This window comes from Alternaria triticimaculans, assembly GCF_023758025.1.
Source record: "Alternaria triticimaculans strain BMP 0046 chromosome Unknown scaffold_12, whole genome shotgun sequence".
NCBI classification, from domain to species: domain Eukaryota; kingdom Fungi; phylum Ascomycota; class Dothideomycetes; order Pleosporales; family Pleosporaceae; genus Alternaria; species Alternaria triticimaculans.
In genome coordinates this window covers 656,537-670,841 of record NW_026055969.1, presented here as the reverse complement: position 1 = coordinate 670,841, position 14,305 = coordinate 656,537, and the positions used below count along the sequence as shown (strand labels likewise).

General features: G+C 54.8%; 4 protein-coding genes across 4 annotated transcripts; 2 read left to right on the top strand and 2 right to left on the bottom strand.

Annotated features, from left to right (window-relative positions):
- Positions 1 to 367: 367 nt before the first annotated feature.
- On the top strand, positions 368 to 1,947 carry J4E78_007756 (uncharacterized protein; the record flags this gene model as incomplete). The annotated part of the gene is made up of 2 exons (XM_049368360.1): positions 368 to 608; positions 659 to 1,947. The coding sequence occupies 2 exons, from the start codon at positions 368 to 370 to the stop codon at positions 1,945 to 1,947; spliced, it is 1,530 nt and encodes a 509-aa protein (XP_049220014.1).
- Positions 1,948 to 2,092: 145 nt separating this feature from the next.
- On the bottom strand, positions 2,093 to 7,356 carry J4E78_007755 (uncharacterized protein; the record flags this gene model as incomplete). Its single annotated transcript, XM_049368359.1, has 8 exons — positions 2,093 to 3,705; positions 3,758 to 3,821; positions 3,963 to 4,272; positions 4,324 to 4,637; positions 4,685 to 4,913; positions 4,959 to 6,204; positions 6,264 to 7,168; positions 7,232 to 7,356. 8 exons carry the CDS (start codon positions 7,354 to 7,356, stop codon positions 2,093 to 2,095), a joined length of 4,806 nt encoding a protein of 1,601 aa, XP_049220013.1.
- A 1,252-nt stretch (positions 7,357 to 8,608) lies between these two features.
- J4E78_007754 (uncharacterized protein) lies at positions 8,609 to 11,644 on the top strand (the record flags this gene model as incomplete). The annotated part of the gene is made up of 2 exons (XM_049368358.1): positions 8,609 to 8,927; positions 9,078 to 11,644. 2 exons carry the CDS (start codon positions 8,609 to 8,611, stop codon positions 11,642 to 11,644), a joined length of 2,886 nt encoding a protein of 961 aa, XP_049220012.1.
- Positions 11,645 to 12,480: 836 nt separating this feature from the next.
- MRH4 (RNA helicase) lies at positions 12,481 to 14,178 on the bottom strand (the record flags this gene model as incomplete). The annotated part of the gene is made up of 1 exon (XM_049368357.1): positions 12,481 to 14,178. One exon carries the CDS (start codon positions 14,176 to 14,178, stop codon positions 12,481 to 12,483), a length of 1,698 nt encoding a protein of 565 aa, XP_049220011.1.
- Between the last annotated feature and the right edge of the window lie 127 nt (positions 14,179 to 14,305).

Sequence of the window (14,305 nt, the reverse complement as noted above, 5' to 3'; positions counted from 1 at the left end):
GAAGACGCCGTTTACTCGATCACCATGGGGGGCGCGTCGGGTGCGAGGTGGTGAGTCGGGGTGCTGCGCAGGTGTTGTGTGCAGTGGAAGCGCGTGCCTCGTCGCGTTGGACGTGGGAACGTCGGCCACAGCGCAGCCACAGCGCCACACTCGACACCTGGGCGCGCTGCATCACCGTGCAGATCCCCGCTCACCAGACTCCCAACAGAATCCCGCGACGCCCTGATAACTCTATCGCCATTGTGCCAGAACCCTCGGCCATGGCGCGCTTATCCCGACTACAAATCCCCCGCCGCCCTCTCTCTGTCGTCCCTCGCTGGCTGGTTTTAGTTGCTTCCGCCCGAGCCATTGCGCCCAACCCTCCGCCATGGCCACCCTCACCCAACTGGCCGCCTCTTCTGCCCTCGACATGCAGCACGCCAGCTCCCCGGTGTACCGCGGAAAGACCGCTCCCACTCCCAATGGCACCACCAAGCGTGCGCGCGACACCAAGTACCGCCATGTCTTTGCGACGCACTCGGCGTCGCGCACCTCGTGTCTCAGCCAGGAGAGCGCAGACAAGATCCCGAGCTTCGTCGGCTTCAGGAACCTCATGATCTTGGTCCTGAGTACGACGCCGCCACTCCCGGCAGTAGCCGCACATCGCTGACCACTGCAGTCGTCTCCAACCTGCGCTTGATGATCGTGAACCTGCAGAAGTACGGCGTCCTCATCTGTCTGTCCTGCCACGACTACCGCCGCTCCGACGTCGTCACCGGCCTGCTGCTCTACCTGCTCGTCCCCGCCCACCTCTTCGTCACCTACCTGATCGAGCTCGCCGCTGCCTGGCAGGCCAACCGAGCCTACGCCCGCATCTCCCACCAACGCGACCAAGACACGCCCGCCAGCTACGCCGCCGCCCTGCGCAGCTTCAACTCGACGTGGTACATTGTCGCCTTTTTCCACAGCGTCAACGCAGTCGCCAACCTCTACATCGCGACCAAGTACGTCTACTACGACATCTACCACCCGGGCATCGGCACCCTCTGCGAACTGCACGCCGTCATCGTCTTCCTTAAGTGCGCTTCCTACGCACTCACAAACCGCGACCTCCGCCATGCCTACCTGCACCCCAAGCAGGCCGATCCGCTGCCCGAGCTCTACAAAGCATGCCCATATCCGCAGAACATCAACATGAAGAACCTGTGCTACTTCTGGTGGGCACCCACCCTCGTCTACCAGCCCGTCTACCCCCGAACCGACACGATCCGCTGGGACTTTGTCCTCAAACGTCTGGCCGAACTCGCTGGTCTCAGCATCGTCATCTGGATCGCCTCCGCCCAATACGCCGCGCCGCTGTTGCAGAACTCGCTCGACAAGATTCTCACGTTGAACTTTACGTCCATTGCTGAGCGTGTCATGAAGCTATCCACCATCAGCGTCTTCTGCTGGCTGTGCGGCTTCTTCGCCCTCTTCCAGTCCGCTCTCAATGCGCTTGCCGAAGTCATGCGGTTCGGCGACCGAGAGTTCTACGGCGACTGGTGGAACGTCTCGTCCATCCGCACCTACTGGACTACCTGGAACAAGCCCGTGACCAACTTTATGCGCCGCCACATCTACTCACCTCTTGTCGGCCGCGGTGTGCCTCCCGCCCTGGCCCAGATCCTTGTCTTCCTCTTTTCTGGCGTCCTGCACGAACTGCTCGTCGGCGTCCCCACACACAACATTATTGGCGTAGCTTTTGCTGGCATGATGTTCCAGATCCCGCTCATTGCGCTCACAGATGTCATCCAAAAGGTCAAATGGATCCAGGGGAGGGTTGCAGGTAACATGATTTTCTGGATGAGCTTTTGTCTCGTCGGACAGCCACTCGCGGCGCTGCTTTATTTCTTTGCCTGGCAGGCAAAATATGGCAGTGTAAGTAAGAGTGTGGGGGAGAGTGCTGTGAATGTATTCTATCGGCGGTAGTGTACGGATTTTTCCAGCTTCCGCGTAGTGAGCTTGTTGTTGTCATTCTTGTGGACGTCCAATACAACTCTATCCCATCCAGTCGCAAAAGATACTTTTCATTGTCGGATTGGCGTGTTGAATCACCAATTATGCGTTGCCTAGCTCACCCTGCAATCTCCAACAGTCCTCCCTTGACCCTGCGTAGCATGCGCACCACTTCCTTGTTCAAGACCCTCTCGACCCTCTCAATCCACAGGCCATGAACGCCTCTCTCAATACCCACATCAGCAAACCCTCTCGCCCTCTTCACTACCTCTACCCTTTCCTGACCACCCCAGCTCATCACCACTTCACTCGCACAGAAGATGCGCATACCGAGCGTAAACACCTCAGCTTTGGTACTCCAGCCCAGCGCGCCGTCACCTTCTCCCTCGGCTGTTTGTGTGAGCGTGGTGAGACCATCGAGTACCCAGTTGGTCAGATCGGTGCGCAGGCTCAGCGGCACAGCAGAGGCAGACAGGGAGAGGAGAATGCGCGACCACAGCATAGTGTCCAATGTGTCGTCTTTGTACAAATTCTGCTTCTCCTGCGCAAAAAGCGACGTATCTTCCTTCCTCTCCCGTGCAAAAGTGTTGGCGAATGGCGTGGAGAAGAGACGATGGGGTGAGGGCGTGTTGGTTAGACGGCGTATTGCTTCCTTGGCGAGGAGTCGTGATGTGGAAAATGCAGATACCAGGTACGCCCCCAGCCGGTGCGTAGTCAGTATCGGTACCGTGTTCTTGAACAGTCGGTCGCCTTGTGAGCGTAGGAGAATGCCTGCTGTGGAGGCAGCTAGATCGCGTATTTCGTCGTCATCGTCGTTGAGGAGGTCGTAGAGAACGATGGCTAGCCCAAGGATCAGAGGTCCTGTTTCTCCTTTGGGGGCCAGGGAGAAGATAGAGTTGAGCGCGGACAGGGATTGTATGGCTGCGTAGCGAGTGTCGAAAGGGTTGGTATCGATGGTTGTCATGCGCAGCAGGCGAATGTAGCGTGCGATACGGGCGAGAACCTCGTCGCGGTGGAGTGGGTAGCTGGTGTAAGCATGGTCGAGGAATGAGCCTAGAAGATGCAGGGCGCTTTGCATAGTTGATGGTGGGCCATGAACGCACTGTGTTTCCAACCTTGTCAAGGTGAGCATGACTTGATCTTGCATCGTCAGGCTGAAGAAGTCGCTTTTCAAATGGTCCTTGGTAAGAGCGTCGGCGAGAACGGCTTGCGCTTTCGAGATGACTTCTGGGTCGCAGGCCTCCAGGACTACACGATGGATATGCGCTAGGACTAGCGACAATGGAATGGTTAGGCCGTTGGATGTCTTCATCTGTAATATGGAGTCCATCGTTTCCAGAGCTTCCATGCAGGTATCCGGATCCTCGTTTGCGAGAAGCATGAGCGCATCGCCAATGTTTTGATAATCGTCCGAGACCATGCTGTGAAGCGAATTTTCACGCAGAATGATCCGGTCAACGAAGTATACCTGTGCGAGGGATGTCCTGAGTAGATCATCACCGTGGTGATCACTTGGTCCGATATTGTACTCCGGTCCAATGGCTATGGATGTAGTGAGGTCAATCCACGCACTAAGTATTGTGACAGCGGTCGCTCTTTGCAGCATGGCCATGCCGCATAGGCTCACAACATCAAGGAAGGCGGTTCGTACAAAAGGGCAGTTACTCGAAATGTACCAACTCGTTGCGTGTTGGCCGAGCTGCTGCATCAACGATGAGAAGTGTTGCAAAGCTGTCAGAAGTCAACAGCTGAATATTCAGTTTCTGCTTCCGACACTACTTACTGCATTGGTTTTCGTCTCGCAACAGCTTCCTCAGCAGGTACTTGACTACCAAAAGCCTCCCATGCTGTTCATTGTGATCGCTGGTAACCGTATCTAGAATTGGAGAGAGTTCATGGTAGCTCTCGTTAGTAGTGCCCAGTGACACATATGTTCTGGCCGCCATATCTCGCATATGCCAATGCGGGCTCGGTAGTAAGTCCCTTACCAAGCCGCGGATCTTGGTAAGATCTCCCGGCGGCCGGGCCTGACGCAAGATCTGGAGAGCGGGAAACACGCCTTCAGCACCATGGAGATCCATTGGCGAACTGCCACTCTCGGGTGTCTCCATGATTTTGAGATCGCCGCTTGGCTCAAGCAGTTCAACCAGGATCTTCACGAGACTGGGATAGTTGTCGTAGGAGAACCGAGACGTTTTGGCTCGCTCTCGTTCTTTCCAGTCTTGAGCTTCGTCGCTGCCGAGTAGTCGTTCGATCAGAGCTTTGAACAGCATCAAGCTGCAATTGCGAAGGGGCCATCTGAGTGCGCGTTAGCTTAAAAACTGTAATGTCTGTGTAAGTGTCACTAACATGGGCGAGCTCAGAGTTTTAGCAGCAAGCTCGAGACCCTGCCCGATGTATGTCTCCGATGCAATACTCAGCTTCGAGGTCGTGAATATTTCCTTGATGCAGTTCAGAGCATGCACCTGAGGAAGACGGCTTTCCTCTATATTTGTACTTTGCGCCTCCACGAGAGTTTCGGCGACAAGATCTTTGATAGCTCGAGGGAAGAGTTTGCCTCCTGTTTGTGGCTCAGCTGCCAGTAGAGCGGACATGGCTGCTGGTATGCCCGCCGACCTCCGAGTGATGGCGTCTGACTTTGCTTGGATGGATCGTAGCGTTTCCTAGAGACTTTTAGTTCCCAGATCACGCCGACGGTGGCTGTACAAACCTGATACCACATCTCTGGTAAAGCACGTAATGTGGATATGTTCGACAAGACACAGCGGCGACAGAAGACTGCAAATGTCTGAGAGACTGTCGAAAACGCACCGCGATGACGAAGCTCCAGTAGCTGAGTGAAGCAGAGTCTGCCGAGCTTTTCGAAGAGTTCTGGAGTCACAAGGTCGTTGTCACCGTCACCTACAGGAGCTTTGAGGATGATCGTTCGTAAAAGCACACTGATGAAGTTAGCAGTGTCGGCTGTGTAGTCGAGGAATCAATACCTAGCCTCCTTCAGTCCTCTCCATGAGTAACTCAGAATCTCTTTAGTGTCTAAGCTACTCTCATCTTCTACTTCGTCAGGAACATGGCCTTCCGGTGCATCCGCACACAGAACGTGATAGACGCAGGACCACAGACTCTCTATGCCTGTTACGATGTCCCCATGCGCTTTTTTCCAGTGCGCAAACTGATCAGATGGCAAGCTCGAGACGAACGCGTAAAAGTCGGGTTGATCGGTCACATATCGTAATGCAGCAAATGTACCATGTACCGGTCGACCATCGACGGCTCGTGGAAGATCGCTGCGGGCCAGAGTCAACGTTTCGTCGAGTTGTGTTCTCAGATATTCGAAGAGGTGCTGCTTGGAAGAGAAGTGTTCGCCAGTGGGGGCACCTGGATCATCGCCAGCCAACGCAAAGATCATCCCGTAAGCACGCGCAACACCGTCCGCTTGATCCGCTCGCCCTGTTCGGAGCATGGTAGCCTCCGCTCTCGTAACGAATCGGGGAATCATTGACATGATGCGTTTCTTATCGGTTTGCGGAAGCGCAACTAGACATAGCTGCAAGACCGATACAGCCGCGTCTCGAACATCGTCAAAAGGATCCAGTATTAAATCGAGCAGTATTCGGCACAGCTTCTGGTTTCCGAACTGGAGACCGTGAGCCCAGTTTAGCTGACCTTGCGCAGACTTTGAGAGACTGGTAAACGGTACCCCAGGATCTATCCCAGATCGTAATACGATGGTGATGGACCGTAGTGCGGTGATGCGGCTCTGGTAAGAGGCAGTTGGGCGCAGCTCCCACTCAAGGAACTGCACATACCAGGTGATGAAAGCTAGGGACTCAGAAAGCGAATCATGTCGCGGAACCCGCGCAATTGAAACATGTGGGCTAGAGCTTGTCGCTGGGAAAGGGAGGCGTCTCTGGTCTGAAGAAGTAACCTTCGTGATGGGTTTTGCTAGAGTAGCTGTACTGGCTCTCAGACGATCAAATAGCTTTTGTGTATAACCATGCACCTCCCGGCGGAAATTTGCATCCGTGTCGGTATGAAGATGGGGGAGGTTGCGCTTCAAGGCCTGCAAAATACCGCCACTCATAGCTTTCGTGACAGAAGTAGAATACACGCCCAGGAACATGCCTGCAAGCCTGACTTCTGGTTCCGAGTCCGCCATCCAGGCTCCTGATATGTCGTCCGGCAAATAGAGCGCCCCGTCACGGATTTGGATGGTGCTTTGAGCTCTATGATCTAGTACAGAGATGAGCGAGTGCCTTTGTTATTGATATATGCCAATCACATCCACTTACCATTATCCTTTACGATGTTGAGTTCCTTCCCAGTTGCGATCGCTGCTAGGAGTATTCTGAACTCTTCTAGTCCACCAAGAGATGATGTGCGCCTGCCGGACTGGCGAAGCTGGCTGGGTAACGCATGCTTATACGGAACATGGGACTCGAAATTGAGATATGCGAGGAACCTTAGGTACTCAGAGAGATTGGGTAGAAAACAGTGAGGGAAGACGTGAGTCTTAAACTCCTGGATCCGGTCTGGCCAGTCGCGCAACGTCTGCATCACCGGCTCTATCCAGGGAGGTAAGACTAAGCCATCGTCGGGGTGTTCGTCGTAGTTTGCGAGACGGCGAGCCTGTAGTAAGTAGTTCTTAATCAAGTGTCCCGCTGAAAGGGAAGTATCATGATGCACGACCCAGGCAAGGAAGGATGTGAACACTGTTCGCGAAGTTACCGGCCCCTGGATGGCATCTGATGTTCGCTTCAGCTGCTCGTCGAACAGACTGACCAAATCCGTGATGGAAATCACATCCCGCAGCAGGAAATGCGCAAGGCCTTGCAAAGCTGGTTTAACTTTGATGCGGTCTTCTCGCTCACAGATGATGTCCAGGATTGAGGTCGTAGCTCGTGTCCGAAGTTCGATTGCACGCGCACTCTGATCTTTAGTAATGACACCCGTAAGGACCAAGAGCATCTGCCTCATCGACTTGCCCTTTGCATCTCCAGACCGCTGAAGGTATATGTTGAATACTCGCATCCATATGGAATCATCTAGGATCGCCTCCCGTGCATAGGCGCAGTGGGAAGCCGCGCAGTACTCAATGATTGCGCACAAGGCATTGGATGCGGCTGCTCGATGGCTGTTCTCTAGTTCTGGGAGGTCTGCAGTTTCCAAAGCAGGATCGAGAATAACACGAAGCTCTCTACTCAGACGTTAGTGGGGTTCGGCATCGACAAAGCAAAGCTCACGGACTTTGCGTCCTTACTTCAGAGCAGTTGCAGGCTCTTTCTCCGCGAAATTAGGCAAGATTTTCGCCACATTCTTGGCCACATCTCGCAACGCCTTGTCAGAGACCGGGACTTCAGCAGCTGGTGCGGTTCCTTCTGCCATGGCCCTGAAGATTAGCGATCTCGCACGGGCGTCGACAGTTCTAATTAGTAGGTCAGAAAGACGAGGGCTGGAGATTCGCGAGGTGGACCCACTAGCTTAGTCAGCTGCGAATCTCTTATGGTGCGCTGACGCTTCGATCTTTCACGCGTCGCGCCGAGGCCCGTCGTCGTCGCCTTTGCGAAGCCCTGACTATCCAATTGCGCGTTGTTTACTGTCGACACCGACTCACTCAGCGTGAATTTTCTGTGTTGTTGCTTCAACGCCCTCCCTCAGCCCCGCCTTTAACCCTCGACACGCGTTCGGTACGCGCCTTCTAGCATCTCGTATCCAAGAAGCAATTACCTAGGTATCTCCTACGAAAGGCGTTACAGTCAGCGATTTGAACCGATGCTCGTTAATCATCTTTCTTTGGCATGATATTCGATCGGGACGACTTGCCTTATGACTACCATCATCCAGGCGAGCCCACTTCCGTGAGTAACCTAGGCATACATTTGTCACATAGCGCTCCGAAGCATATGAGATTTCTCGGCCAGTACGGCACAGAGTTTCAAACCGGGAAATGAACTGAACAGCGCATTCCGTTTGCTTCCTACAACATTTCCATATCTTGGCAGTTGCTATCCGATACGAGGCCCTCACGGCGAGGCTGGAAGCTTGCTGATCGCTCCTGATAGGACCAGCCTGGTCCGCCTATTGCTTCTTTCTGGTTCATGGCTGTTTGCGCTCAAAAGGCCCAAATCGTTGCCTGACAGCAAAGCCATGTCCCGCCCGACAGGTGCTGTGCAAGCGTCTCGGCGTTTGTTGGGCTTCTGTCGGGTATTGGGAGACGACAAGATCCCACTCTTCCAGTGAAAAACAAGCGTTACCCTGTAGTGATCACGTAAATTGGGTGAAATCGACCAGATGTTATTTGATCATGGCCATTTCCCATGTTGGAAGGCGCCACACCGGGGAGCGAAACGAATCTCCACTGTTTTGTACTCCATCGCCCGATGAAAGGCCTGTTAGTCTTACTGGAGCCTCGTACGTTGACAGCGGAGATGCCGACAGTACCGCTTTCTCTGGCGCCGCAGGACATCCCCGGGGCACAGCAAGCCTGGAAAGACTTTCTCGGACCGCCCGATCGTATGATTTCTCCATATGTGACCCACTCCCTCTCATTTGGTCGGATGCCATTCTTTCGAACTTTCAACTGAAGAAGTCGCTCTTGGAACAGGCAGATCACAGTCAGCAAGATCGGTCTTCCGTAATGGCGCTCACGCGTGGTTCTCTCACCTCGTTCAAGGGCCCTGTCGATGAGGGCTCTGCTATCGAGCGCAATCACCTGTCTCATGACAAACTTGACAAGGCTCACCAGCCAACCTCTCACCCACCAAAGTTTGCCCTGCCGTCAATCTCTACAACTAAGGCAGTGTCTACCCAAGGCCTTCGATCCCTGGGACAGCTCGCTGGATATGCAACAAGTGAAGAAGACGAGCCAGCAAAACTTCCGATACCACTAATTAAGAAAGGCCGGCGCAAGAAGCCTGTTGCGTACAAATCTGCTGAGACTGCGGCAAGCGATAGCAGTGAGTCTCGAAGCAGCCGTCCTCGATCTCGCCAAGTGCTCTCTTCACCAACCTTGGTTGCAAAACGCAAGCAACTTCAGACCTCAACTTCTCGCCGACAGCACAAGCGCGTTATGGGAACCGTTACCCACAAAAGATCTGATAGCAAAGTGGGCAAGACGAAGAACATGGCAGCCAAGAGACGTCCGAGTGAGCCGTTTGCCTCATCCAGCACCGCGAAGCGCCCATGCACGAAGGGCGGTTTCGTTGTCACGAGCAGTGACGAGAGCGATATCGAGGGCAGCGACGAGAGCGATCAAGATGACCGCAAGCATGGCAATCTTTCTAGATCACCCGTCCCAAGACCATCCTGGGGACTAGAAAAACCAGACCCTTTTCCGGCCAGCTTGAGGATTGAGTCTACTTCAACAAACCTACCGACTAAGCAGTTGAATAAAGACCGTCTTAACGCGCTTTTGGGAAGATTCAAAGGCACAAAGACGAATACCAAGGAGAAGCGACCATCTATGCATGTACAACAATCCGTCGCAACAGCTCGCGCATCTCCCGTTGCTACGGGTCTCACTGCACCACCTAACCGACAACCTTCAGTGCCTGTGCAGTCGACCGGCAGTAGCGATACAAACCGTGGTAAACGACCCGCTGCGGTATCTGAGACAAAACCAGCAGAAAGCCTTGATCAACAGCCTAAAGTGAGGGGTCCATCGATGTCCACGACTGAGGGCAAACCAACCTCGATCTTCCAAGAGACTGCGCAACCTATGGCAAATATCAGAACCTATGGTAGTGTACGAAAGCAGATCAGCTCAAACCCCTTACCCCCTAGCGCCGCTGTTGTAGGTTCTTCGCCCAGCGCAGTAATCCAACCGCGCAAGCTGTTGAATGAAAGTACGCTTCCAGGTCACGGGAATGATGCGTCAAGTCACAAGGCCTCACCTGATACTAAGCCTATGAGTCTTCTCCAGTTGGCTTTAATGGATGCAAGAAATGATGGTACGGGTGAGCCATCTTCGACGGCTCGGACTAGTGGCCGAAACGAGCTGAAAATTGCCAAAAGAAGTCCGATCTCGACGTCTCCAGTCAGCAAATTCAGGAAGACGGCTCAAATACCTGGGAAAAACCACAATACCGCTACGAACGATGCAGCACCTGAGAAGCACTCACTTTCCCCAGGAGATGTTTTGAAGGTATCGAGGCCTGAAGCAGCGAAAAGATCACAGGACCAGGCACAACCATCTGCTTCACATTCCAGGAGATCCACACCAAGTGTATCCAAGGCGGATACAGCGGACGCCAAGTCTGCCTCGTCAGCTCCTGGACAGCCAGCTCGAAAGCGAAAATTGGACATCATTTCCAATGGACCTGGACAAATCACCGATACAGCATCCAAGAGGCCTACTCTGACCTCTACCACTGGTTCGAGGCGTCCAGGTAGTGCAATACCAGCATCAGAGGATGGTGTTACCCCTGGCTCAGTTGTAGCCCCGAGAACATCTTCGCGTGAGGTGCCCACGAAGACTAGCGACGTGCCTTGTTCCCCCGCAAAAAAAGAGGACGCACCCAACGGAGCGGCTTCTACGCCTCATATGGAGAAAGCGCCGAACGACCCAATGATCCAGATGCCTGGAGGTTCGAAACAGTCACGGGAAGCCAGTACATTGATGGACGTCGATGGTCTTGACCATACGACTACTGGTAAATCATCTGTTTCCAAGACCACTGATGACAAGCCTGTAGATGAACACGTAGCAATCGTAAAGAAAGGAGATAATCTCCCAATGAAGGATCTGAATCCTACCTCGTCAGCGAAGATGATCGATAGCGCCACCAAGACTGCTACGACACCACCTGTATCAACACCCGATCCAGGACTGCTTCCTTTGGAGACTACGATAGACACGAATGAGGAAATCCTACACCTCAATGGCCTCCCTGATGTTTCCAAAGAGGCACAGCCTTACTTTGAATATTCCGTCTTCCAAAAGATCTGGCAGGTCGAGCAGGTCGAAAGCACCCTCTCAGCGACTGAGATCACCGTGCGACCCTTCACTAGTCTCGACGACGCAAACGCGCAAGCCGAAAAAGTGTTCCAAAGCAATACCACCCTCTTGAAAGATGTTATATTCGAAAAGAGCAACAATCGGGACGAACACGGATGCTTCATCCTCACTGGCTCCATCACACCTTTTGACAACCCCGCAAACACCTCCCACCTCAAGATCTGGGTACAGCGCGACCTTGTATCCGCACTCGCAAACCAGACCCCACAGGCAATAAAGGGCGCATCGTTCATCTCAAGCACATGCTACATTGTCCGCCTCTTCAAACTAATCACACAAGCCGACGCTGAAGACTCGTCCTCTTCCTCCTCATCCGACGCCGGCACCGACTCCCCCGATCCCCCAACCCAAGAACCAATCCGTGCCTACCACGCCCACACCCGCCCTGAAATCTACACCACCCTGTCCGCCGCGAACCGCGCAGCTCGCGCCCTTCAAATCCAACTCAGCCACGAGAAAGAACCCAAAGATGCGTTGAGCAAGGCCTTTCAGGAAAAGAATCTTCAAGAGCTCAATGCAAAGGTGGTTCAACTTCAGTCGCCATCGGACGAGGGAGGTGGGTGCTGGAAGAGCAGGTTCAACGCCTGTGGACTGGGCGGAGATAGTCTGGAACTCGTGGTGGAGAAGACGAGTCTTTGCGGACCGAGGAATCTTTGATGTTCGCGTGCGAGACTGGGTTGCGTCGGGGTTGCGATGGGGCATGGGTGTTTGAATTTGTGGAGGGGATGTGGTGTCTTACGGGTTTGGGTCGGATGCTTTCTCACTTATCCTGCTTATCTTGCTATCACGGTCTGGGACATCCTACTATCTACTTTCCAAGGCGACGGGAAACTGACATATGAAGCCGAGAGGGCAAAACTTGTACATCACATTGGCAACCTAGACTCTTCCATCCAAACATGTTTGTTGTGCGTATATATTGACACGGCCCAAATAGTCACATCACACGCGCCCCTCCATCACGACGCCTCCATCACAAACAAACCACAAACAACGGAGACCCCACAGTGGATGGTGGCCGCATGTAAGCGTAGGTAGTAAACAACCTAAAGAGAAAAAAAGAAAACAACACACACCACAACACACTACATACATACCCAGGCCATGCAGCAACGATGAACCCCGCAGGCACTAGTCGCAGATAAACAAGGAGCCCCATACGGGAGCCCTTCCGGGCGGGGTTGAAGTGGAAAAAACGCCACAAGTGGGCTTGCAGAGCATCATCCCATGGCGCTGACCGAATGAGTTAGCGAGGACGGAAATAGCATGGGACGTGCTGATAACGATGATCTGGTGGGAACGACCGTATGTAGTAGGCCGCGCTTTGGCATCATGTTATCTCACTAGCACGTGTTTCTGGATTTGGCACATTCATCAAATATCATTATATCGTGGACAAGCATAGATACATTCCTGCGATGCAGGTACTCGTGGTAGAAGAACAGTATATAGTACATGAAGCTTTTGAAGTCGTTACGCATATCCATCTTTTTCTAAATCAGAGCTTCGCCTCTAAACATGGCTTCTCTGACTTCTCTGACTACATCCGCTCGGTCACCGGGTCCAAGCAAGACGATGCCCCTTCCTCGCCTGCCCATTCGCCCAGTCCGGCCCAGACGATGGATAAAGTCAATGGTAGTATGTGGGACATCGTAGAGGATGACGTGGCGAACGGAGACGGTGTCGATACCCCTTGAGCCCAGATCAGTGGTAACAATGACCTTGGTGTTGGGGAGCGTGCGTTTGTTCGGCGCTTCCGCCTTGTTTTCTTCACTGTCTTCGGCTTCCTTGGCAGATGCGTCGTTGGTGAAGGACTTGAGGATCTTGGCTTGGCGGGAGGGATCGGTGTCGCGGTGGAAGGCGAGGGCGTCGATGCCCTTCTTGACGAGGTACTGGGCTACTTGCTCCGTGTCTTCGCGTTCGTTGACAAAGACCAGGACGCGCTTCGTGGGAATGGCTTGTTTGCCTTCGGTGGGGTCGTAGTCGACGGATGCTTTGCCTATCTGCCATATGGTGTCGGCGCAGGCCAGCATCTTGTTGCCGCGGTAGGGGTCTTTGTTTACGTCTACGACACCTAGTTGTACTCTCCGCGGGATGGCGTGGAGGTTGGGCGTGACGAGGCGCTGCATGTCGGGGAACCTGTCTGCGAGGTACTTGTCGAGGTACTTTGGGATGGTAGCGGAACAGAGGACGAGCTTCTTGAGGGAAGGCGTCGCGCGGTCGAGGATATCGGTGGTGCTTTGCTTGAAGGAGCGGTCGAAGAGGGAGTCTGCCTCGTCGCAGATAAGGTGGGTGACGCGGGCGAGGATGTTTGGGTTGCTTTCGGCGATGCTGGCGAGGAGCGGGGGCGTGCTGATGACGACGTCGACGCCATTGGGGTTGAAGAGCTGGTTGCGGATGACCGTGGCAGACATCTTGGCTGAGATTGGGGCAGCGCGGAACTTGACCGTGTGGGACAGCGACTTTGCGACGGCGCCGACCTGGGCGACGAGTTCGGCGGAGGGGACGAGGATGATGGCGCGCGGTCGTGCTGGGTCGACCGCCTTGTTGATCTCAGGCTCCTCGGCCGCGAACATGTCGGTCCTCTTGTCGTGCTCGCGGGCGGCGGCGTCGGCGGCGTCTCTCTGGGCCTGCTCCTCAGCCTCGTCCTTCTCGCGCACTTCCTCGGCCTTGATAGCGTCCAGCGTGGGCAGGAGGTAGGCCAGCGTCTTGCCTGAACCCGTCTCGGCTGCCAGGAGGAACGAGTCGGGCGCGCTCTTGGTCGACTTTACTTTTGCGCGCACCGCCTTGCGCAGGCCGAGGAGGGCGGGGATGGCGACGGCTTGTGCGGGGGTGGGATTGCGGTACTCGAGGCCGGGCAGGGCATCGTTGACGGCACGCAGGATGGGCTCGGCGAGGGGGAACTTGTCGAACGAGTCGTACTCGTCGAGCTGGCGCTTGACGGCGGTGCGGTTGTTGTAGGGCACCTGGTGCAGCGAACTCTGCATCTTGAGGGCGTGGAAGGGCTCTGCTCGCGTGCGCCGCTTGCCGTCGTCGCGCCCAGTGGCCGGGCGGCTCCCGCGGGCTTCTCGCTGCTCGCGCATGCGCTGCAGGCCCCGTGGTGCTTCGGTCCTGTTGAGGAAGTCGAAGGCGTCTGGCTTCCTCGCCGGCCCTCTGTCTGCGGCGCGCGCGACGTCGTCAGAGAGCATCATCCGCGACGGCCTGGGATGGTCACGCCCGCGGACGGGCCGCGGGGGTCGTGAAGAGGCTGCGCCATGGCGTTCGCCGCGTTCGCGCTGGAGCTGCGTGTACGGGCGGACGTGGTGGGCTGGCGGTGGT